Raw genomic sequence first — 26,070 nt, 5'->3', positions numbered from 1 at the left:
TCAAGTCATTCATAGGGGGAAAGTTTGCGCTATGTCAATATCAAGTCACTCCCAAATAAAAGCTCAGCTTTTCAGTTCAATCTCAATTATGAGTGTTCTGTGCGTATTACTGCAGCGACATTTTTCTCCAAAGACTTACAATAGATATATGATAACTACTTATGCCTACCTGATATCATATTAAAACGTACGCGTAGAATACAGATGAAGCATAAGGCAAATTCTTAGTCTCCGCACAAGATACAGGTGTATGGGACAATGTTCCGGCTATATTTATCACTTAGAATAACTTTCTTGTACTGTACTCACTAATGGTAAATGATCAGAGAGAAAAATTGATTGGTACCTACAGATAACAGACTAATTTGGTTTTGCCGCTTTTAATTCATACTTTCCTAACCATTTATTCTTCTTAAAATGATTAAAATATACATTTTTAATTTGCAAACATATCATGCATTCCTTCAAGTACCTTCACAAGATTGTTCTATTTTAGAGAAGAATATGCTGTGTAAAATTATCAATCCATATGGAAACTACAAACAGTACATACATGTTAACGTATTAAAGGGGATCATCATCCTAGAATCTCATAGATTTCAAAGTTTGCATGTGTAAATATGTGTTGAGAGGGAGGTGTGTGATAGGAGGTAGGTTAAATTTGTAATTTCAGAGCAGCAAAGACTTCAAAAGAAAATTACTGGAGAGGCAGATGAGGGAGAGGAATATTTTCTGGGGATTCACTCACATTTAATGTGGCCATAAATACCACAGACTCATATTTCGGATAAAGGAGCATTGCTAACACCGCCAGAAGAAAGTGAGTGAGGTGGTGGGTGCGCAAATATTTTAATGCAGAGAGTCACAATGTCACAAATAATATACCTCTAAATATCACATGTAACATGGGTTTATTGAACTATGAACCAAGTTCTTGTTGTTTGTAGAGGGAGGATTGGGAGCTACCCTTAGACCTTCTTCTGGCGTTGTCAATCTTGCTTAGTGGTTCGTTACTTATCAAAGTTATAAGCATGAGCCAATTATTTCACTAACCTTTTCCCACGCTGGTATGTATCCATACCGTGCGATGCAAATGGTTCCCGCCACATGAAGCCTTCGCAACCTATGGAAATCCGCACTTGTGCCATAATTCACATACACCAAATCGGCAGTAACATTACCTGAAGAAAAGCAAGTAACGTAAAATTATGATTTACTGCAAGTCTTTTCGTATGAACACAACTTCAAAAATAGCAATTCAAATGCACATCATTGTACCGAGTAAAACTGTAAAATGACATATTCCTAAGTACATCATCTTAAGTAAATACTATGAATATTGCTAAGCAGAATTTTACAACTATTCTCGCGTATAAATGGGGAAGATGTTAAATATATTATAAGCTCCTTTTGTTTTGATTTGTTTTCAGTTGTTGTTCTAAGTCCACTTTATGAACAGTAAGGCTAATCGGGACTGGACCTACAGTTTAAAGTGGGATCCCAAGCACTATGTGCCTCCACCGGGTGTCGAACCCGAGACCCCTTGATTACAAAGCGACGACGCTACTACGCTATCGGGGAGGCCAAATATATTATAAGCATATGCAAGATCACTACAATATAATACAATACAGTAAATGGTTCACTCGTGGACAAAAAAAACAGTATAGTTTTAATTTGCATGTAGTACAAATCATACGTAGAAGGCAAATAATAAGTTAATGAATGTAAACATAAAGTAATTCAAAAAACTAAATGTCTTACCTGATGGAGAATAGCCACTATAAGCTGGTATGAAATGTGGAGTGGGGTTCCCAGGTGGCGGATTCTCTTCTCTGTCAGACGTGGCAAATATTTCTTCACCAGCCTCATCTACCAGCAATATCTCAGGGGAAAATAATTGTACAAGATATATTAATTATTCACTAACAACCATGTGTGTGTGTCTTTTTTAAATTTTCCAAATTTAACCATGAAAAGTTCGTTTCCATGGAAGTAACAATTAATGATTTTAATAATTACAACTGGTTCTGAATGTGGTATTTACTCTGTTATCTGTGAACGTTAGTGATGTAAGTGAAGATATTTCATTCTTACATGTGTTAATATTCTTTGGCCTATAGTATTAGTTTTTCTTCGTCTTTGTAAAGGGAACTTGTTTTTCTGTATTTCAAGTAATATTATCTTTCCAGAACAAAACTTTCTCGTGTTTTGTGTGCATGATGAGGGAGAATATAAGGTTGCATTGATTGTGGCACCAGTCTGTATCAACGAGTGGTGCAATTGCATAGCGTTTTCCATTTATGTTAATCATTTATCATGCGATACCTACTGTGTACACAGGAACAGATTTATTGAATCGGTGCATTTTGAAAAGATGGATGTGTTTCTAAGCAATAGAATATATGTTCCTCGAAACTATAAATCTAAACTGAAACGATTCTCTCAAGATATCAGCCTCATAAGTTCCGGATAGGCTAGAAGCTTTCTAAAGATAATGTCACTTTCATCTTCATAGATGTAGGACATTGTTTGTAGTTTTCATGATAAAAATCAGACGGTTTTTGGGTAGCGCAAAATTTTGTCAACACTGCCATACATCGTAGTACGTGGTAGCCACCATATTGGAGATTGGTTTGTCCTAGAGCTTTGGCTTGAGTGTGAAATCGATACTGCTGTGGAGTGGAGTTTTATATTTGAACAGAGCTTGTAACGGCTACTCGGAGATAATTTCGTAGTCAGTTTAATTAACACATTACGATTCTTCTGTGGGTATCAAAGTACTTATAGTTCCAGCAAGATTGTGCTACAGCCCACCAAGAATGGCTGCTGTGCTTCTTGGACACGTTATTTCTAGGGGTGTGCAGGACAGAAATGTTTTGTTCTGGACGGGAAATCTTTTAAATCTCGACTTTCGGGATGGGAGAGATTCGCAATTTCCCGACGAAGTCGGAAATTTTCGGGAAGAGATATGTTAAAAATTTCAAGACACACAGGAAATCTCGAATTATTTGACCTTCAGTGATTATTTTTGCATTTATGGAATATAAGCTAACAATTTCCGAGAAGTTCCATACACTTACAATGGAAAAAAACGATAGAAAATTAACTACTTTAAAAATTGACAATTTGGAGTTTCCCGACTGTTCGGGATTGAGAGGGGAAATTTTTCCCGATCCCGACTTTTCGGGATCCGCACACCCTGAGTTATTTCACAACTCAGAGACTTGAATTGGCCATCGTGTTCTCCAGACATTTCCCTCCAGACTTTCATTCTGTGGGGATATTAGAAGAATGATTGATCTCAACAAAGTATAAACAAGAGGTTTCTGCAGTGGGTAATAATTGTAAGCTTCCGAAAGCCAGTCAAACACTGTATACAGTGGAATGGGGACCTTTGAAAAACATTTTTTTCAGGTAGACTTGGGCAAGCACATAATAATTGGAACACCATCAAAGATTCGTTAATACAATGTGATGCCTTTTTATTGCATTTTGAAAAGCGACAGGTATATCTGCAATCCTTATATAAATGCGATGCCACTGCTTACCTTGTTTGGCTTGGTGAGGTCTGGATGCGAGACAAGGACATCGTAGCCCACCATTTCCACGGAGTCAAACCCAGATCTTTTCCATCGATTATGAATGTGCTTCGCAAGAACATCATCTCTCTTGCTCCCTGCAAGGTGAGGTATCTCGGACAACCCTCTACGAGAAATTTAAATGTTTAGGATCAAACGTTAACCAGAGACTAGGATAGGAGATTTGTGCAACGATACAAAAACCACGCGATAGTGTAATTTGATTCCAAAAGCATTCATTCAGCTTATTTATTACAGTCTTAGTGAAAAACAAGCCTCCCGATGGCGTAGTGGTCACGTCGTTGCCTTGTAATCAAGGGGTCTCCGGTGAGGCACATAGTTGTACGGATCCTATACTTTAAACTGTAGGTCCAGTCCCGATTATCCTACCTGTACATAAAGTGGAATTAACAAACTTAAACCCAAAACTTTAGTGAAAAAAATGGGCGCCCTTACTCAGATTTCCTAAAGAATAGTTTGTTCCGAAAACCTATATGGTAGTTGAACCGAAGGTGGCCATACTTAAGCTTCTAGGGCAATTTACAAACCTCTAATGATAGATAAATTTCTGAAATTAAAGGAAATTAGCCTACTGCTACATCTAACGAACATGCATTACATACAGTAAAGACGAATAGCCAACCTGCGTGGCGGAGTGGTCATTACAGCCCCTACGATGCCAGGGGTCTCGGGTTCGAATCCCGGCCTGGCGATGGCTGTTCTTTGTACGTGCCTCTTCATCAGTTTCATCACATCATCACTTATTCTCATATTCGCTGTTATCCAAACGTGTCATTAAATCGAAGTAAATGAACCAAATCAGCCATGGACCACCTTAGGAACTCGCTTCTGGATCACCTTTTTGAAGAAAAGGTATCGTTGCTTTGACACAAAAGAAAACATTTTTACAATGTAACTACATGATCAAAAGGATAATTAAGTGAGCTTTCATAATATGTATAATATATGACCATTCGTTAATTTCAAGGATGTACAAATCAAAATCTCTTATTTACCTGAAAATAACAACGACGATTAATCTGATGTCTCCCCAACACTTTCATGGCGTAATGCTAAGCACAGGGGAGTACTTTACTTTACCTTTACCCCAACACCATTACTTACATAAAAAGGCTGTTGGCAGCCAGAGACAGTTCGTTTTCTGCATGGTGCACCTAAGGGGACTGGGTATATTAATGTAGTGCTACTTGTTAGCTGTGTTAAATACTAACATGATTTTCGTAAAGTGTGCCAGCTTTGGCTCACCTACCTTATTTCCAAATTATCAGGTTGTTAATAGAATATTTGTACGGATGAAAATATATGGAGGAATCTGAGCCAAATTCATGGAAGCATTTGGCAAAACATACACATATATACAAACTTCCATAGATGTAAGCCAATGTTATTGTTCTAATCCCAATTTTCTGTTGTGAGCATTGCCTTAATGCTTAAATTACTGATACTTATATTTGGCAAATAGTTAGACCTATTATACTTGAAATATGACGACTCGTTGCACTAATGCTACGATTGACAAGTATTGGTTGAAGTTCTGGCTAAAGAAATAGATGTCGACGGAAATTGTAAGAATTGCACATAGCCCTCGTATTAACCCAACAATAACTCCCGTTTCAATTAATGGCAATTAATAATTGCTAGTAACGACGCCAGAGGTCCCGGATTCGAATTCCGGCCTGGGCATGTGACTGTCACTTCATCAATTTCATCATATAATCACTAATCCTCATCTTCGCGATTAGTCAAAAGTGAAAGAAAAGCGATGTAAAATAAATTTAATCAATCAATAATTGTAAACAAGTATTATTCTACATAGAGTGACTTACTTTCACGAAATTACAAACTGGCATTGCATGTAATTTTGGTACTTATGCATTTAGCGCCATACCATAATCTTCACAGTAAATACAATGAATTCACGATATAAATTAAGATCAATTAGTCAGCGCACTTTTTTCCTCTTGCCATTTCACTTCATAGACTGGCTTGCCTGTAGTCAATTCACCTGGACAAGCATCAAAAAGGTTGAGAAACAAATGAAAGTATTCTGTAGGAAACAGAGCATGAATTAACATTTATTATTTTGTCAAATATTATCATAAAAGTTATTTACTTACTCCAAATTCTCCCGCAATCTTTGAGCGCTGACGTCATTCAAAACATTCTCCAATTTCTCGTCGCCCTCTGTGAATCCGTCCGTAATAAGAGCGTTTACAAGTTTGATCTGGTTCTCCAATTCCGTTGGATTTCTGGAAGCATAGTAACCCAGGAGAAATCCAATTAGCAGACTGAGTACAGTGGTCAGCACCACTGCTGCAAGTTGTCCATTGTTGTTGTTCGAGTCCTCGGAAGAAATCTTCCTAATGCAAGGAAGTCGCATGGCTCTTGGATAAAACCAATCCATTGAAGTTGAACAACGTTTGCAGAAGCAGCAAACACTTCTCTTCTCCATCCATGTCTCGCTTGCTCCACAAGTTACGAACACTCCTGATGTGTTCCAGGGAAAACAAATGCCATGTGATGTCGTAAGTGGTTCACTTCCACCGGATATTGAAGAATAACCAGGAACTTTCCAGCTTCGTATTGTGCATTGTCGAACGAGCTCCGGAAAGAGCGAATAGCAACTGACCTTCATGTCAAGTGTCTTTCTTACATACCTAATTGTGGTGGATAGAACTGATGTAGTTACAAAATTTCATCATCTCTTCCACACACCCCAAACCCCCTTGTTCAAATTTCTGAACAACCACTAATTAACTAACTAACTAACTAACTCTCTAGTATTCTAAAACCCGAAGGTTATGGCTGCAACAATACAAGCCTTCCATCTGTTCCTATCAATCCAATCTATTCCATCCTTACCGATTTCCTTTAGGTCCATCTCAACGTTGTCCCTCCATCTTCGTCTTGGCCTTCCTACAGGTCTCTTACCATCAGGTTTCCCAACAAGAATCCTGTAAACTCTTCTTTCCTCTCCCATTCGCGCCACTTGGCCTGCCCACCTAAGTCTTCTTGATTTAATCATTCTCTAATTTTTTTCATAAAGTTCAATAATAGGGTCGTTTGATCAAAATGTCCTGTACACCCTCTTAAAATCGAACTTATACCCCTCCAGATAGAAAGTTATGGATAAACCCCTGTAGGGATTGTTAGAGGTTGCTGAGCATTTTGATGAGTTTCAAGTCCGTTATTAGACCACAATCTTCATCTAATTGTAGTTAGTATCACTACAAATACTACTGATAATATAACAAAACATAAGGTCAATTTTTTTTCTAGTAAGAGCTAAAGCTACCCTGCAATATGCAATGGCGACATGGGTGGAACGTAGAGGCAATGCAGCATGCATTCACAATTTTTGCCATTTTCAGAGCTGGTGTGATCAGCATCACGCTTCGGCGGCCTTTACCTCTCAAATCTCGGCGTTGTATCAGGTACTCATTTGCAAGAGGCTGGATGAATCCCAGAGCCGTTCCATGCATTTGCAAACACCCAGGGAGGCGACCACGAGTAAATAAGACCTCCTATCAATCGAACCAAAACGTTGCTCTAATTTCATTACAGTAATGCAATCAAGCAACTAGCATTCAAGAGATATGCCGATGAACACCATTTGTGTCTGAAAGTGTAGGCCCAATACCACCCAACTTCTCTCCACAAAGTAACTTGTAACACAGCTACTCTTCGTTAGGTTTTAACACGTTATTTGTGCATGTGTGTATGGAAGATAAAAGAGAGAGATATACTACTGAAAAAGGAAAAATTACACACACCGACACACACACACACAGAGAGAGAGAGAGAGAGAGAGAGAGAGAGAGAGAGAGAGAGAGAGAGAGAGAGAGAGAGGAATGGTGATACATTGAAGATTTTTTTGTTATCTATCATCAAGAGCGAATAAGCGATCGGGGCGGAAAGAGGGTGTTCAGTGAATTCATTAGATTTTAAAAAATAAAATGTTACATTTTCAATTCCCACATGGAAATACGATATAGTGGTGCTTGGTATTCTTCATTAAAAGAGGCACATAAAAGTTGTTGCAATACTTTATTATTGAACATTTTACAACTGGAACGGAAACAACATGTTAAACAGGAACGTGGAAAAATGTTTGCAGTATAAAAATATTTGACTAATATATCGACACCTTTTTTTTTTTTTCAGAGGACCTTTGTCAATTGGTTATACCAGATGTAACACATTCTCGCTTCTTTATTCTGGATAGGCATTCCAACAATAGCCACACTTTTTGTAACATTCATACACATATCAACAGTTCATACAGAAGATTTGAGTTATTTAAAGTAAAGTGAAGTATTCGTTTAAAATACATGCAAGTACAAACACCTGTGGTGAATATAATTTACATTGTTCAGTATAATTCAATATTATTTCAATAACCCGTTATTACTGTTGTTCATTGGATGAAGAGTACAGTGTTTTGCAAATCAACAGTTGTTGCATATTTTATTTCATGTAACTCTATTCGACCAAATGTATATTTTGTTATGTTATTTTTAGTTTCAGCTTTGTACTGTTACCATTATACATTCGCTGAAGCCTGCTTGCTATTTCTTTGGAATATATCGAGTCCAGTTTCACACATTTTCCACTGGTCTCAAAAGATCAGTTGCTTGATGAATCGTTACAAGTAAATCAGATAAATGCCGTTTGATTTCCATTACTCGTTGTTTCAATTTTTCGCCTTTCATTTTCGATAAGCCATGCAGGAGATCCACTACACCAGGAAATCCAGAAGTGTCATAATTGTTGTATGTATTTGGTGCAAACACTACATGCCTGTTTTATAAATAACAAAACATATTAATAAGATAATATTAAAATCAGATTCTCAATTAATATAAACATTATGAGAATTTATATTAACTTTTCGCGTGCGTGATTAAAACAAAATATAACAATAAAATGTAAAACATAAAATTAACTTCATTTACACTGAACTTTTTATCCAGTGCTCGAAATGTGGGGTGGAAGGATAACAGATAGGATAATTTTGTGTAGTATAGCTGCTCCTCTCATACTGAACCGCTTACTCATGCTCCCACAGAGAAATTTCCAATTCGATCACTGTATATGTGAGTGAGTGTTGTAATAATCTATGTGATAATATCCTTATTGTATGATTCAAAATTACCTGCACTATTAATAGAATAATTTTAATTGCATAAATACAAGTAATTTGTGCTCTTCAATCAATAAAAAGAAGAATCAACTATTCAAAATGTATATATCATACATTAGTTGGGCTACGCATGCGCAATATGGATGAATTCAGTTTCAACTCTGAAGTAACAAGTAACTTTACCTAATTTCACTCCTGTGAGGAAGACCATTAGGAAGGATGAATGATGACTCCACTTGCATCAATTGATCATTATACATTCGTACTATATACGGGCTGAAAACATAAATTATGATTAATACAAAAGAAGCATTTGAGTATTAATTTGAGTCGTCAATAGAAAATAAGTTAAAAATAATGAAAACTGAATATTTTTCATCGTGTTGTGTGCAAACTGATAAACCTATGAACATGTTTTCTTTCGTGACTAGTTTGCAACCATTCCGTAAAAGCATGAAAACAATCGAGACACTTCACGCGACCTCAGTAACAACAAGTTCCTTATATGTATACACGAACACTTAACATTTGATGAGACGAAACATATTATCTACAACAGATACAAAGTATGTTTTGTCTAGAGTGTTTCTGTGTCGTCAGAGTACTCTAACATATGCACATAAATATATACACGAATGTGCATGTTTGCCAATTTATTGACGTTAATATTTTGATTCCCGCTTATTTCAGCTGCTTAATTTTTACACAAAGTTTGTAACTGTCCAGAACCACTCTCAGCAATATTAATTCCAATATGTGTAATGCGATATGTTACAAATATCTTCAAATCGTATAGTCTTGTGCCAACTTACTTAGTAAGATCTGCACGTTTCAGCCTTCTATGCCAAGATTTTGTAGCTTCTGTAAAGTTCTGCACTGCTTTCTTCACCTTTTCTACAAATAGAAACAAAATTCAATAATTATAATACAGCCAAAACTTCAACATTAGTATGTTTGTCGCCATAAAATAAATATATTGATTATACATATGTGACAGGTTTACTGAGGGAGAACAAATACAAAATCTATTCTAGTTTATATCATCGAAAAGGTTCCAGCACTCACCTTGTCGGGATCCTGAAAAATTATAAACCAAAAAACTTCAAGAAAAGTGAAGTTGTGTGAACAGTTGAGTTGGGAATTCATAAGTTTATATGTTTGGAGACGGGGCCCAAAGTAACCATCCGCGCGGTAGTGGTTCTGCGCTGTCTTAATTTACATAGATAGAGTAAGTACGTATTCAGTATTTGAACCTATTTCTAAAATAAATATATTGATTATACATATGTGACAGGTTTACTGAGGGAGTACAAATACAAAATCTATTCTAGTTTATGTAATCGAAAAGGTCCCAGCACTCACCTTGTCGAGATCCTGAAAAATTATAAACCAAAAAACTTCAAGGAAAGTTAAGTTATGTGATCAGTTGAGTTGGGAATTCATAAGTTTATATGTTTCGAGACAGGGACCAAAGTAACCATCCGCGGGTAGTGGTTCTGCGCTGTCTTAATTTGCATAGATAGAATAAATACGTATTCAGTATTCGAACCTATTTTTATTAGCCCAAAGGTTGTTTTTTCTTCCAATCTGAAGATTATTTCCTATTCTATATAGGGAAGAAACATGGATCTTTTGTGCTCAGATAGCTTTCACGTATACAATCTCGTGTTACTCACGTTAGACGATCAGTTCATGTTCCGAAATGATTGCAAGAAATTCGAAAGACTAATGTCTGCAAAAGGAGGGACATGGCGGAGACCGTAATTCATTCACAGTTTCTAAGAATAATAAGTTCATGTAGTAGACTAGGAATGTAAATAAAATACGCACTAAACTTCCTATTAAATTATAAGACGATCCAAAATTACTAAATAACAACATCTCTTAAATACTACACAACAAGCCTAGAAGTACAGTGAACTAATTTATTATTGAGTCATTTTCACAGTAATTTCACTACACTGTTATCCCAATTTAATTCATTTCTACCATTTTAAATAATTTTCTATCAAACGTAAGAACATAGAACAATAACAGTTTCAGGTAATATCATTACACCAACCTTAAAGAAAAAAGTAATAAGTAAATGAATCTGATAAGATCTAAACTTTTGCACACAAAAATCTTATTTTCTTGAACAATTACTTTCACGTGTAACCCATTAGCACAAAAATATCGATTGGTAATATATAAACTTGATAGTGTTACTACTAACATTACTACTAACATTCATGAGATAAATTTTGCAATGTATATGATTTTTAAAGTATTACTATCCGTTCTTATTGCCTCAGTACAATGATTGAAACTTTTTTAATAATTATTATACACTGCCTAATAATTTTAATATCGTGAAGAAAAAAATTCAAATCAATATGCCTATAATCTGAGGAGATAAGTTTCTGAATAGGTTTCCGCATAGCTCATTTACATATGATTAGTATAATTTAATGTTACAGTAATATACATTATATTTGATATAAAATTATATTATATGTTACTTTATTTGAATAAATGTAGTGGCGCAACCACAGGGGGGCATGGAGGGCATGCTCCCAACCTAAGACGGAAATGAGTTCTAGGGGGAAAGGGGGCAACATTGATGGCCAAGGGTACCAGCAGGGAAAATTACCGCCCAAAATTCCAATTTCCAATTTCTTGCTCACTTCGTTCGCATTGCCTCCTTTTCTTAGTTTTATCAAGTTCAAAACCATAGGTAGGGGGCGAAAGGAGTCGGCCCTGCGCGCCGAACAATCAAAATGAAAAAGTTGGAAAAGAGATAATGCCATGGCGCCCCGTGAAATTATTTGCACCGTATTAAATCAATATTGAATTTAGTCTGCAAAGAAAATTCGATCTAAAAATGTTCTTGCTTGCTTCGCTCGCAGTCTATCATTTTTTCTGTAATGCATTGTAAATTACCAAAGAAAGAGAGAAGTAAAATTAATTTATTTTGTCTTAAATGCATGAACAATTGTTTTGAGGAAAGGGAGCGTGCACATTTGTGTAATTTTTGTTTTTGGTTTACTATGGGGTTGCATATGTACGAAACGTATACTATCGTTCATGAAAGTTTACATGTTAATGTAAAAACAATAATTATATTCGGAACGCATGTATCAAGCATTTTCTGTCTTTCAAAAATACTTTGTGTGCTTATTTTCCATTATTAATGTGAAATTGAACGTGTTGAAAAATAATCCAAATCGTTTGTTCGAACAGAAATGCTTTGGCACCGCCTTCTATCACTTTCTTGCGTAATTACGAGGATAACAACATATTTGATACTACTACTACTACTACTACTAATAATAATAATAAAATCATATAATAAATAGTAATAATAATTATAATATAATATAATAAATAATAATTATCATTGTAATTATTATTATTATTATTATTATTGGCACGTTTATCCTGGTACTTGCCCCCCCCCCCGCCCAGACAAAAAATCATGGTTGCGCCTCTGATTAAATGAAAGTTATATAGGCCTATGTGTACGCATTAACTTACCAAGTGAAGATCCATGCTCTTTCAAAATTTGCTCTACACCTTTGTTATACAGAGAATTTAGAGCATCTGACATTTTGTATGCATAATTCTCTAAGTTGAATGGAAGGACTAGGGAATCTGCAAATATAATTTTGGAAGGTGTACAATTTTTATGTGTTTGAAAATTCTAACAAAAAAGTTAAATTGTAAGCAAGAATTGGAATTCTTTTATTGTCCACTATCTGTGTGTACATGTAACACAGTTCAAAAGTCTACACCATAGGCGTTAGCACAGAGGGCAAGAGGGGACAGTTGCCCCCCTAATATACTCTCACTTAGAAATTTCGTGTAGAGCAAACTTACCACCATTATTAAACAATGTTATGCCCTTAACGAAAAATTAAGTACTTCCAAGCATTTTCAAGTTCCAAGCAAGTACATAGGCTTAAAGGGTGCTTTATTTACTGTCTAATTGAACTATCCAACGTCGTTCTGTAGCAAATTTATTGTTATTAACACGTCCACTTTATTCGGCAGTTGTGTTACCTCTATATGTTTGCAGAATAAATTGCCCGTACATTGGCGACTGGGTGACAAAACTGAGGGGTAAGGGGAGTTTAATTTTTCTTGGTAAGCAAACCTTAGCATTAAGAGGCTATGGTGCGGTGGCAAAAAGTAGGGAAGCAACTGCCCCCCCCCCCACCCCCCTCCTCCCAAGTTCCTCTAATCACCGCGACTGTTGGAGATGAAAATATTATGTGTAGTTGTTTTGAATCTACTGTACGAAACCATGTTTAAATGTAAATTAGTCTCTGAACCAGATTTATATTTTTGTTAATTATTTTATTATTACTATTAATATTAACTTTTATAAGAATATTTTATTTTAATTTTATTTGAGACAGGAAATAAGGGGTCAGAGAAAAATTGGTGCCAGAGATTGATTGATTTTGTGTTTTAAGTCCACTTTGTGCACAATAAGGCTAATCGGGACTGGACCTACAGTTTAATGTAGGATCCGAACCACTATGAGCCTCCACCGGGCATCGAACCCGATATCCCTTGATTATGAGGCGACGACGTTACCACTACGCCATCGGGGAGGCCCTAGGTGGTGGTGCCAGAGAAGTTAGAATTCTTCTAATTTATACAGTGATTTTCGGCGGGTCCGGACACACACTATATACGCACCCGTCGTTACAATAAACAGTGATGAATGCGGTTTTTCTTTACCCTACTGAAATCTCATCAAGAGTCCCCACCCCGAACAGAGGGTCTGCGCACGCCTATGGTCTACACTTACCATGCTCAACAGAAGTAAAACACAAATAAGGGTATTTATACTCACCTGACAGCTGCCTAACTAAGACACTGACTATCTGACTACAGGCTTGATGAATTTTGAAGCTGGGATCCAGGAATTTCTCTGCATATGTGAATGTATCATAGGCTGTGTGGTAACTTGGATACCACTGAGCTTTGATTTTTTTCTGCAAATTACATCAAATAACTTTATTAATACATGGCAACAATATTTGCTAAATATCGCATACGTTAATATACTAGTTCCATATTTGTATCTATTTGCCTGTAATAGTTAGTTATACCTACTACTCCTCAGATTAAAAATTGTGTGTGGGGGAAGGGGAGGGCTAAATAGAAAATTTCAAGTTTGCATCTACATATCAGAATTAACAAAATAAATGTTGGTACTTATATTGTGAAATCAGCTTGTTAATTTATACCTACATATCGAAATAAAATTGAAAGCAAAATTTTGCAAGCATTGTTTATGCATATAGAAAAATTATTTTCAGTTAGCATCGCAATTTCAATATGACACTACTTACTGTTTGTCCATTGAAGAAAATATAGTTTTGATAAATTCAGCTGAGTGACTCGCCGACAGTGTATGTTATGATTGCAATGATTCGAATCCCACCTTTAACTACAGGCCAGCTATGATAAACTTAAATTAAGTATACTCTGTTTTTTGTCTAATATGAGATATACTTTTAACATAATATTGGTTTTGATAAATATATGACATCTTAACACCAAACGATATCGAAGTGTTTATTTAATTCGTTCACTCATAGACAGCGGCGGCGTCAGGATTAATCATCAAGGGATGCTGAGGGGGTGCGGAAATACATTAAGGGGGTGCAATGCTGAAAATAAGGAAAACCATAAAACACGCATGCAACCTTTAAAAACTCGAGAGAAAGGTGCCAAAACGAGGGGTGGAGGACAGTTTAGCATAGTGCGGGTAAAAATAGCAAAAAGCGGGGGCAACTGCACTCCTAATAGCCGCCACTGATTAACAAAAGTTACTGACTGAAATTAAATTGTATGTGTGAAATGTAATAACTTTAGATTGACATACATTTTCCAGGCAGGCTGTGCCGGCCTTGCCTTCCCCCTGGACTTAACATGATGATATGTATTAAGTCTTATACTCCAAGAAAGTGGTCGTACAGTGTGTATACACGTTGCAGTCTGATTGAACTATGTAGTGAAATAAGAAATGAAATTATCCTTGTCTTTAAGAACACAATTTTAGAAGCTTTTCAATGTAACCAATGGAGGTACTAAATACATAGTACATTGTATATTCCGTCTGCCACTCAGGAAAAAACGCAAGTGCGGAGCAACTTCGTCTGCGTTAAAATCCCTTCTGCCGCACTATCCCCAACAACGAACTGTAAAATTTCTTCGTGAACTTTGGGCCTCTTTCTTACGGGCTTTGAAAAAGCCTGAAATGGTACGTTTACTACACATGTTAACGTGGAACAAATACACAGAACGTATTAACAAGAAAACTACCCTTCACGTTACAACTCGAGTTAAACGAAGGGATCGGGTAGTGACATTTTGTTGATTTCTGAGTTCATTAAGAAAAAAGGTTATTAGAAACTATACTGTAGATAAATTGCTTTTGTGTTGTGTTGACCGATTTCAGAAGGCTTCACTGAGTCCAATGCAAATTGTATGATATGGCAATTTCACTCGAAAATTGAAGGATGGCGCATTGTACTTTCTAACTCAAAAATAACCAAAATGTCACTTACCATGTTTTACACCCACGCCCTTCAAATAATTTCCCGCGCACGATTTGGTCAGTGACTTGATGATACCTTGAAAGCAGCTGATGTTTTGCTCCAGTGTGAGGAAGAACAAATAGACGGAAAATTAACCGTTTATCAACAATGAAAAAAGAAAAAGAAAGAAAAACCTAACACATTAATCTGTAGGCAATTATCGAAAACCACAAACAGACCACTTGAAGAAACAAAGGAAGAAAAAATTCATAACAACAATCCTGACGAAATAAAAAAACGGCCTCTGCTCTTTATAGAGGCTGCCGCCAGTACAGGAAATTATGTATATCGGCATCTCTTTCAGTCCTTGCCTGATGCATACAATAATAACTGTCTTATTTCAGTACCTAACATTCGATGCTCGATATGACATGACATAATATTACACTCTAATGGATAGTGTTTTCAGTTGAACGTAGCGGGCGCTGAAGGGGGCGCGGAAGAAAAATGAGGGGTGCGCAAGCTCGTTTCAGGGCCTCGCCGCCCTGCTCATTGATCCATTGAGACCAAGAAAATCAATCTAAACACACAAATTCAATCACTGCGTAAAAATGTACATTTCTGAATTTTATGTCGACTATCGTTGGCGGATTTAGCGGGAGGGCACGTGTCCCTCTCAAGAGGGATGACTGTATACCGAAAACGAGGAAATTGTTATATCTGAACACAAATCGAACAATATGGGATAGAATCCTTCAACAATTTCTTTCATAGCCTGTCCCCGCTATCTGTAGAGCAGGCGAACGAAAACAAGTCTCTGCGCAAGTAGTGACGCGAAACGGCTCCACCAATAAACTCGTGAGAGGAAGGGGATTGCATGGAGGGCTGGGGGAGCCACTGCAGTTACCAGCCTTCGCAGCGGCGTGTGGTACTTCGCTCTGCTCACTCGATTTCCTCCCATTTTCTGACGCTATGCGTGGCCTTGCTCCAGAGTTGGCTGGAACAGAGTATAGTGCTTATACTAATATCGTTTTCCAAATCAAATAATAAATAGAAAGTTTGTAATAGGTACAGTAGTTGTTAGATACTGAAAAGTGCGCAACTCGAAATCCAGGACTTCAACATTACAAAATGATTACTGTAGGTGATTGTGGAGACCCTTAAAGAATAAACTAAGGCAAGAGATTACAGGTAGTGTAAGGTAAAAATGTTACGATGTGTATGACAGTTTCGCCCCAGAAAGCGAATTCCAACTGCCATTATTTTTTTTTATCATTGGCAATATAAGTAGTGTAAAACTGCTTCTACATAACAAAGAATGCTAACGCTATCGCCTTGTAACCAATGGTTCGATATCCAGTGGAGGTAGCCTACATTGTGCCCTATTTTAAACTCTAGATTCGGTTCAGATTAGATATTTGACCACAAAGTTAACCTAAAGCAAACTCTATCAAACTTCTCTCACTGAAAAATCTCGCAATACGTAATACTTCATGTCTACATTTAATATGTATAAAATCTACACATATTTGTAATGTTACATCCGATGGCTTTTTTTATGTTCATGGACCTTCGAAAGGGAAGGGTGGGGTACGTGTAGGCCACGTTCCCCTTGCGAAGTAAAGGTTAACCTAAAATTATATATTTTACACATAATTTCATTTCACTCACAGTAATTTATGTTAATTGTTATAAGGACGTTTGCAGGAACATATAACTTCAAACTTGATTGTTTTCTTGTGAGGGTAATGCTATTAAGGGGAAAATACAAACTTTGTAAAAATAAATGTACTTTGCTTGCTCCTCCTTGGCAAAAATCCTGCTGACGTCCATAATTATGATTATGCTTGTTCAGTGCCCCTCCCAGAAATAATTCTGGATCCGCCTATGTCGACTAATATCAGAGAAGTATCAACCTACACATCTTCTACAGGCTGACATTATTCCAGAAATTATTTTAATTGACATACATAAACGTTTGTTATTACTTGAAAATTTTGCTAAAAATTGTGCTAAATTGTACTATCTGTCCAGAAAGAAAATTCTCTGTGGATGTGGCCAAATCTTTAACTAACGTCTGTATGAGAAATTATTTGCAACAGGTAACAATGGCACTTTGCATTTACAATACATGAGATTTGTCACATTAGATCAGACTGGAGAGAATAAGTTACCACACAAGTCTAGTTCAGAGTTGCAGACCTCAAGTCTATTTCAGGTTGTAAAAATAAACTAGTGAGAAACAGCAGGTATGTTAATGAAGTTTGCAAGATTTCTGACGACTCTTAAGACAAAATTTCAAATTGGTTTGATCGAGTGATGAAGTGGGAAAATGTGAAAGAGCTGGCCCAGTTGTCTGACGGTCGCAGGTTCAAATCTCTTGTAGAATCGACATTTTTAATTTAGTAGAATTGTTGCTTTTGGACATTTATAAGAGGGAGAATATGAAAACTCTTATTCTGATAAATCTAATTACTTGTCGATATCACTTGGGATGTGTTTTTCCACATAACTTCTCCAATACCAATTACTTCCTACATGAGGCAATAAGGTGAACAGAGAAATATTCGTGGACAAACTGTGAGGTAAAATAGGGGTTTATTTTTTTTTTCTAAAAAAATGTCATGAAAACCCTACACCTCGTTTACAAATTCCTGGGCACTCCGCTGCAAATTAACCAAGGATGACGTCATACTGCTGTGAGAACATTGGCGTTGACTCTGTGAATTGTAGTTTCAGGCAGAGAGTGCGATGCTTGCCAATCGTTGAACTGCGCATGCTCATGCTCGCAGGCTTCCGGGAGTAAGACTGTTGAATCATACACGACATGGGTTATCCTGTCTGTGACCGAATTCTAAATTCCCTGCTATTCAATATTTAGAGTTAACAAGAAAACAATGTTTCGTAGTTTCGAAAAACATCAGTTTAATTGTATGAAATATTTTCTGTGAATATCAGATAAAATATTGCAATATGGTTTAAACACATGAGTACGGGCATATAAGTAGTAAATCAAGAAGGACGGTGTGGTCCTGTCATTACGATACCTGCCCACCACACGAAGGGTCCCCGGTTCAATTCTCTCTGTACAGCATTTTTTTTAAACGATAGAATGCGAATTAATGTAAGTCTGTGAAATATTTATTGCGTATTTGATGACAAATATTTTTAATTTTTAATACAAATTGCAAATTGTTTTTAAACTGCTCAATACAAAACTACTTTAATAAATTTTAAACCATATAATGAGACGAATAAAATAAATGTAATAACAAAAACAATAAACAGTGTATAATTTAAAACTAGTGTTTGCATGGAATTGATGGAACTAATATTTTATGCTTAGTGCATCATTGGTTTACTGTGCTATTAAATCTTGCCTCTAAATCCAAACACAGACGCAAGTGTTAATGCTCGATTTGTTAGTAACCTAGGGTCAAGCTGTCATTTCAAAAAGTGACGTTTCTTTCAGTTTGCCATTTATATTCCTTGAGTTTCTATAATAATAAATTATTTATATTGATTCATACTTTAAAAGATTGTGTAGTTTCAGGCGTTTGTATGCATGCATTGAGGTATCACTGCACTCATCATTCCCTATCCACATACAAACGTTTCTTAAAAATTGAAAGACTATCATCACATCACCCCCCCCTCCCCCCGCCCGACGACCACATCCCTTGCTTACAAAATTACTCGTCTCTCCATTGCAAGGAGGTTTGGATTATGGATCCACGTGATTGAACCAATGTGTGACGTCATATAGGCATATATCGTTCCGTGGATGCTACACGTTGAGGCAGAGATCACACTTCCACGACCCTTTTGGTAACGTCCTATTGCAAGCGATCAAGGAACTAACTTCCTGTGTGTGAATTGTATCCCGGGCAAAACAGGCTTTTCTGTGCATGATCCCTACTGCCCTACACTTCCCTTAAATGCCTAAACTTGCATTTATTGTCGAATAACATATAAAGTCGTAAAGTCGAACACGCATCCTTCAGATCGTGAGGCCGTAACGCTAACCAGTCACCTACACCTTCTATTGGTAAGTATTTATTTACATGTCATGTAAGTTTTCGAATTGTTTCACTACTGGCGACGCGAATTTCTTCTCGCTTATTTTCTTTCCGATGTAGTTGTTTCTCCAGACCGATACATTTTTTTACCTTTTGCCACCCACGGAGATCCTTATGGATTACATTATTGAAACTTATGTCCCAGAAAAGAGAATATGTTAGTCTCAAAAAAAAAAAAAAAACTTGAAGTGGGAATGGTGTGTTCAGTCACACATTTGACCTTAATATTTTTCATATTTGAAGTTTTGCTTTCAACGCCACCATCAACCGAGCATTTTCTTTCTGGACAGATAGTACATTATAGCACATTGTAATGGACACATTCGCATGAATAACTGGAACTTCTTCGAATATAAGATACTTTTATTGTGTAATAAAATTGCAGAAGTGAATTTGCGAAAGGGGTTTTTATGGCGTTAATATCGACATGAAAATAATGTACTGTGATAGAACATATAATGGTGAACGAACCAACGAATGAGAAATTTCATTCTTTCTGTATACTCACCACATCCTTATTGAACCAAACGTCTATTCCTGGAACTCCAGCATAGAAAGCGAATGGAGCATGATCGCTGCCTGATCCAAGTGTTCTGATTCTGTATCAACAAATGAATATCATTTAACATCTATCAAATAAATATTAAAGGGATAGATGTCATTAAAAATATTACAAAGAACATATTGCTTAGCTCTATTAAATATTATTCCCTTAATTTATAGCGACGAAATCAACTAATTTAAATCTTGTAATAAATTAAGTTGATATTTTTTTTAAAAGCAATTTTCTAGACTGACATATTTTTTATACAGAAACGAAAGCATGTAATTCAAATTATCTTCGTTATTAACACACAGTTTTAGTAAGGTGAATATTTTCGATCTTACTTATTCCGCTAACAATGCCTTACTTGAATTCATTTAATACATTATTATACGAATTGTATCATGTATTTATTGACTTAGTAATAGACAGCAAATTTTGTTGTTGTGTACTCCTCACATAAAAATTGTGTTAATAACTGAAGATTATAAAACCAATGAGAACTGTCTGCACACATTCTTTTTAGTTTTCAAGTACGTGATAATTAACAAGTAATAAGGATAAATAAGAAAAAAATATTTTGAAGAATACCAAGGTTAAAGGTTCGTGCTTGATTCACACATAATATAGCTTAATATAGTTAGCTATCTATGTCACTGCATTTAATACATATAGGCCTAATGAGCAGGATAAGATTCTCTATGATATTTCTTCCAATTTTACGCATTGGTCTTATGTTTCTTCCCTGATTCCTTAGGTCAAAAGATGAAGAAAAACATGCATATCAACTTCCATGTATAAATTCCTCATAATATTTAGACATAATATGCTTTTTCTTTAATTTAGTATGTTACGGTAGCTATAAAAATTACGTACTTGATCTCCTGCTTAGCTTTATTGTCTTGATTTTCGTACTCCATCCATACATCGTACACTTTTCGTTCTGTCTGAATAGGATCCGATACCTAAAGTAGAAACAATGAGATAATTATTTCATTGAAATATTTTGCTATTTCCCTCGCATTACATTTTATTTTCACAAATAATACATTTCAATGATACTGAAGATTCACCAAGAAATACAAGACCTAAATATAGCAATAAATCAATACACATTCCGAAAGAGTCCATCCTATTTTTTCTTTTTATGTTATTTACTAATTACTATCATTACATCTATATATATCATCGTTTATATGTTAGGTGAAGCTCATATGTTTTTCCTTGGTCATTTTCTTGGTTATCATGTGTAAGTTCTAACCTCACCTGTCAGGTTACTACTTTATACTTCTTTTTCATATCTAATCTTATATTAATTTTTATATTACTGTAACACATATTATCATATTATCATAGTATTGTACCTTATGAATTCTGCTGATTGCATATTTTGTGTACCAAACAGTGTTGTAATACAAGACACTGTAGGTGGGCATTTGCCTGTAGTGTCATATCTTTAAATAAATAAATAAATAAATACATCCAAATCTCGAAAATACGTTCATTGTTAATTACTTTTATTTTTCAGAAAGTTCTGCCGTAATTTATTTTAACAACATATTTATTTTGGTTCCGTATCGAATATAAACTACATTCATTAATAATGAATGCATTATAACTTTGAAGTTAATATAAATTTTAAAATAGGGTAGGTTTCTATAAGAGTACGCACTTAGTGTTTAAAGTCATATTACAAAACAACTGCGCCTATTTCTTAAGCAGTATATTTACTTTCGTATGGAACTAAAAATAAAATGAATGGAAACAAAATATAGGTTATACAATTATCTTTTTAAATGGATGCAAAATAATACTCTCAGGGGACTAGTCCTTAAAGAGTACGCAACACGTCCTCTAAAAGTACGCACTTGAAAGTGTCGTGGAGATGAAGGAAATAAAACCTCTGTCACACTGAAAGGCACCCTGTCCTTCATATGAAGCCTTCATGCCACCATTGCTCGCAACCTCCACATTGAATCTTCTGTAATTGGTTCCCCGTAGATTTCGTGGCATCCTGGGCAGTTGACAACTTCTTGAAGGTCTGTAGATTTGGAAAGTACAGCTACTTCAAATTTCAAGCCCTTTTTCGCTTTGCAACGCTTGCCTCCTTTTCTTGGCCCCGTACTTTGGGATGATGCAGACTCCAATGTTGCTAGATATGGTGATGATGTCATTATTTCGGATTTCTTTCCGCACCTACTGCGCTTCAACTCATGCTTGGCTGTGGCCAGGGGGAATAATTCAGAAGGAGATACTCGTAGGTCAACTTCTGACTGTCTGTTGCTGCCATTGTCACTTCGACAGTCTGTACTTTGAGACACTGCACTAGCATTGGAATTCCTCGGATGCTGAACATCGTCCTCATGAGGCTGAATTGAAATATTTGAGCAATGACTGGTTTCCTCCTGGTGCACTGTCACAGCTGGTCGGTTTGTTACTGCTGCAGGTAGGAAATCTTCGTCTGTGAAAATGTCAGGGTTGTATGGATGTATTCCTGTACAGTCTGAGAAAAAAATACCTGGGCCACGGGACGTAGAATTTCGTAACGTCTTAAAGCCTGTTGTTTATGCAACCCAAATAACAAAATATTCGCTTAAGTTTGCCTGGTGATTCTGACTTCTCGGGAAGGATTGAGCTTTGATAGCATGAGTCACATGACTCGTGCCCCAGCCACAACAAACAGCTGGGTGCTACGATGCCTCCAGAAGAAAATTTCAGGAACTGGTTTCTTGACAAGAGCTACTCGTAAGGAAATACTATTCTATCAAGTGATATTAGAGTCATTGTCAAGAAGGTTCGCTGAAATGATGGTTCTCATCACAGACCACATGCCACACGTTAATTGTTTAAGTCTAGTTCATGCACTGGACCTACAGATTAAAATGGGATTCGAACCAAAGCCTCTCTACTTGGTATTGAATTCGGAAGCCTTTCATTACATGGCGAAGACGTTACTACTACGACATCAGAGAGGCAATGGAACCCCTTGAGAAAGAGATAAGCGAAAATTGCTACCTGACAAACCATATTTGCCCGTAAATTTTAAATATAAGACAATATTTTGTACTGACAGTTTCGAACCGTGGGAGAGGCATATATTTTTTTGTACCATCGTCCATTTCACGAGTTTATAATTCTTCCTCACCGACACGAGTAACGCGAGTGGTAGAAGAAAAGCGAAGTAAAATAACTGAAACAGAAATAAAAGGAAAAAGCGAAATAAATTTTATTCATAATATTCTGCAGTCACTTGAGTTGTATTCACGGGATGCTATCTTTAAAGAAAGCCGTGGTCTCTTCCTTGTCTTTTTCGCTTTCTTTGTGCTCTTGCTTCCCCCGTCACGATTGGTCTAAAACTAATTAATGCGACGTTAATTAAACAATCCAAACAACGAAACAATGCACAATCAACTGCACAAGACAACATTCCAAATGTTTTCGAATCGGAAAACAATTGAGATGCTGTAAAATGACTTAAGATGCAGTAATAAAGTGGGAATTCGGTACCGTATAGAATTAAATCGGTAGAGATGTTCGATTTGATTGGATGTTTGTTATTTAGATTTGCTATTCTTTCACTTTTGGCAAATAGCGACGATGAAGATGAGTGATGCTATGATGAAATTGATGAAGGGACACTTACCAAGGACACCCACGCCCAAGTCGAGATTCTAACCAGGGACCCATGGCATCGTAGCGCGCTGTGCTAACCACTCCTCCATGGAGTGGACATTATAGCATATTTTGTGTGCTCAATTGGGATCAATCAATGGAATGAATAGGCATATTATATGATTAATAAATTCATATCATAATACCACGTCATATTATTCGGCACGAAGTAACATCAGAGACATTCAATCTTGCATTTTTGCCTTTCAACTAATTCTTTGAATTCAGGTTAATCACAACAATAAGATAAATTATGAAGAAAATGATAGTGAATGTGGGATATTGACAGTTATTACGAATTTCCTGAGAGAAACAACATTAAGCAGGCTCGGTGGTCAAGCTCATTAAGTGATTGACATTCGATATCGTCGCCAAAGTTCCCGGTTTTGAGTACCGTCCTTGTCGGGGGTGTTTGACTATTTCGTCATCAATTTCGTGTAATGGTCACTCGTCCTTATCGTCGCGATCATCGAACAGGGAATAAAAATTATAAAAATAAATACGATGGAAGAGTACTTATTTCATCTCTCACGAAATCTCCTACAAAACCGGAATATATAAAATACATGTATATTCATTCACATACATTTTCGATTTCTATATTTAACTAGTCGAGACCGAGAACGGGACAGCAATTTTCAATTCGACAAACCGAGTGGCGGAGAAACTGTCAAGTCTCGTTTCTTCTTGGCACCTCCGTAATCGAGTTGTTCTGTTTGTCATTGGCTTTGTATTGGCAATTATTGTCATTATTCTTCCCCTGCAGGTAAACCATAACGATGAATTATGATGAAATGAAGCAGATAAAAGGGCAAGAACAAGAAAGTCATGCCTGTTCGGGACTCCAACCCAGAACCTTATGTAACGAGATTTGAAATTCTGGAGAAGGCGTCCGTGTTTCGCTTGGTTTTCTCTTTCCTCTACTTCTCTTATATTATCATACATGTATAATAAAAATGGATCTCATACGATATGTTGCGATTCATAATTGTGCTGGTTAGATGCTACAGATGTGAACTCCAACCTGCAATATATTATTCCCTTTTGTTTCGTATCTGGTTGAACATGAAATTTTCTTACACTGTGACAATTTCTTTCTTAGTTTTGGTTTGGTGCACAGATATGCTAATCTGGACTCGACCTTCAGTTTAAAGTGGGATACTAACCACTATGTGCATCCATCGTGTATCAAACCCGGGATCCACTGATTACAAGGCGACGACGTTATCACTACTCCATCGAGGAGGCCCCATGACAAAATGTTATTCACTCGATCTCTACCATAATTTATTTCAGCATTTACATTTTCGTTTTCTTCTTCTTTTTTCCTTTTGTTAACTACTCTTATACAACTCTTTTTGCGTCTTCGAATTTCTTCTTGTTTCAGGAAAAAATAATACATGCAGGCTCTATAAAAATCCCCCGTTCAAATAGATAAAACGTTCACTCTCGAGAACTAATTTACATGTTTATCACTAACGTAACCATTAGGAAACTATTGAAATGTTAACTGATATAACTGCAGATGAAACAATACTTACAGCCACTAACGAAATATCTATTCTTGTGTAGCCTCACAGACAACAAGTATCTGGTGAGTCATTCACTCTTGCTGACTACGGGCGAAGGTCACTGAACTAAAGGGTGGTGGCAAGCAAGCAGGCTTGTGCTCTACCAAAGACGAGGTCACGTGTTCCAGTTATCAATGGCGTACGAAATAAGGAGGAACACAGCTATCTGACGTATGTTTTGGTCCCGTCATTGCACGTAGACAGTGGCGTATGCTGGTTCTAACGAGTGGGTAATCTCCGACCTTTTGATCCTCAAACTCCAAAAGTTTCCGTGCAATTTATGTCACGCTCCATATTGGATTTAGGAATATTGTGTCGGAATGTTTGTCTTATTGCTACGATCACAATCAATTAATTCTCGTTATTGCAGTTTACTATACGCGTAGAATTTCAAATAATAAAACAAGACAGTATTATAAAGCTATAAAAAAACAGCCTGTGAAATATAAAAATGAAAGACGTGCACTAGTGAAATAAAAACCCGCAATATTAATTTAAGTGCAAAATTCAACTTACTCCAGGACCCGATTACTTGTGCTGTACTACATCCAAAGCACGCTGTTTGTCCAGTTGCACGTCAATACGTGTCTGGGCGAAAGATTGCAGCTTAACAAAGGAAGTTATGTGACTTTTGGATTTTTCATGTTTGGCACAAGTGTTGCAAAGATTACAGTCACGCGTCCATACATTCTTTTCAGCCCCGAAAAGTAAGCACGGCGAACAAAAATGCAAAGCTTATTAACACTTATACTTCCTGTCAACCATGGTGTTTTGTCATAATTTGCTTGCGAAAATGCCTCACATATTCCCGATTTTGTCTTTGTGTGTAGAAATAAGTTCAAGCGATGACACTGGCCTACCTGTATTAACAATTTGCAACTTCTCCTGAAAAGATCTTGTTCCAAAAGGTTTCACCAGCAAAT

At 36.4% G+C, this 26,070-nt stretch overlaps 2 protein-coding genes across 3 annotated transcripts in view; both read right to left on the bottom strand.

The window, feature by feature from the left end:
* The window catches only part of LOC145978522 (N-acetylated-alpha-linked acidic dipeptidase 2-like), a 71,459-nt gene extending 65,373 nt beyond the window's left edge, over positions 1-6,086 (bottom strand). The window contains exons 1-4 of the mRNA XM_083111164.1: positions 5,720-6,086; positions 3,552-3,708; positions 1,765-1,885; positions 1,054-1,181 (exon numbers count right to left, since the gene is read on the bottom strand). Coding sequence (XP_082967290.1) covers positions 1,054-1,181; positions 1,765-1,885; positions 3,552-3,708; positions 5,720-6,054 — 741 coding nt within the window. The 5' untranslated portion in view covers positions 6,055-6,086. The remainder of the gene's footprint in view (positions 1-1,053; positions 1,182-1,764; positions 1,886-3,551; positions 3,709-5,719) is intronic.
* Positions 6,087-7,632: 1,546 nt separating this feature from the next.
* Positions 7,633-26,070, bottom strand: part of LOC145978700 (N-acetylated-alpha-linked acidic dipeptidase 2-like) — a 61,038-nt gene continuing 42,600 nt past the window's right edge. For both annotated transcript variants that reach the window (XM_083111498.1, XM_083111500.1), the window contains exons 12-18: positions 20,781-20,869; positions 19,869-19,959; positions 13,589-13,730; positions 12,262-12,378; positions 9,558-9,639; positions 8,929-9,021; positions 7,633-8,402 (exon numbers count right to left, since the gene is read on the bottom strand). In XM_083111498.1, the coding sequence (XP_082967624.1) occupies positions 8,201-8,402; positions 8,929-9,021; positions 9,558-9,639; positions 12,262-12,378; positions 13,589-13,730; positions 19,869-19,959; positions 20,781-20,869 (816 nt within the window). In that variant the 3' untranslated portion in view covers positions 7,633-8,200. The remainder of the gene's footprint in view (positions 8,403-8,928; positions 9,022-9,557; positions 9,640-12,261; positions 12,379-13,588; positions 13,731-19,868; positions 19,960-20,780; positions 20,870-26,070) is intronic.

The sequence above is a fragment of the Lepisma saccharinum genome, chromosome 25 (assembly GCF_977018435.1).
Source record: "Lepisma saccharinum chromosome 25, izLepSacc3.1, whole genome shotgun sequence".
Classification (NCBI taxonomy): Eukaryota; Metazoa; Arthropoda; class Insecta; order Zygentoma; family Lepismatidae; genus Lepisma; species Lepisma saccharinum.
This window is presented reverse-complemented; position numbering and strand designations above follow the sequence as displayed.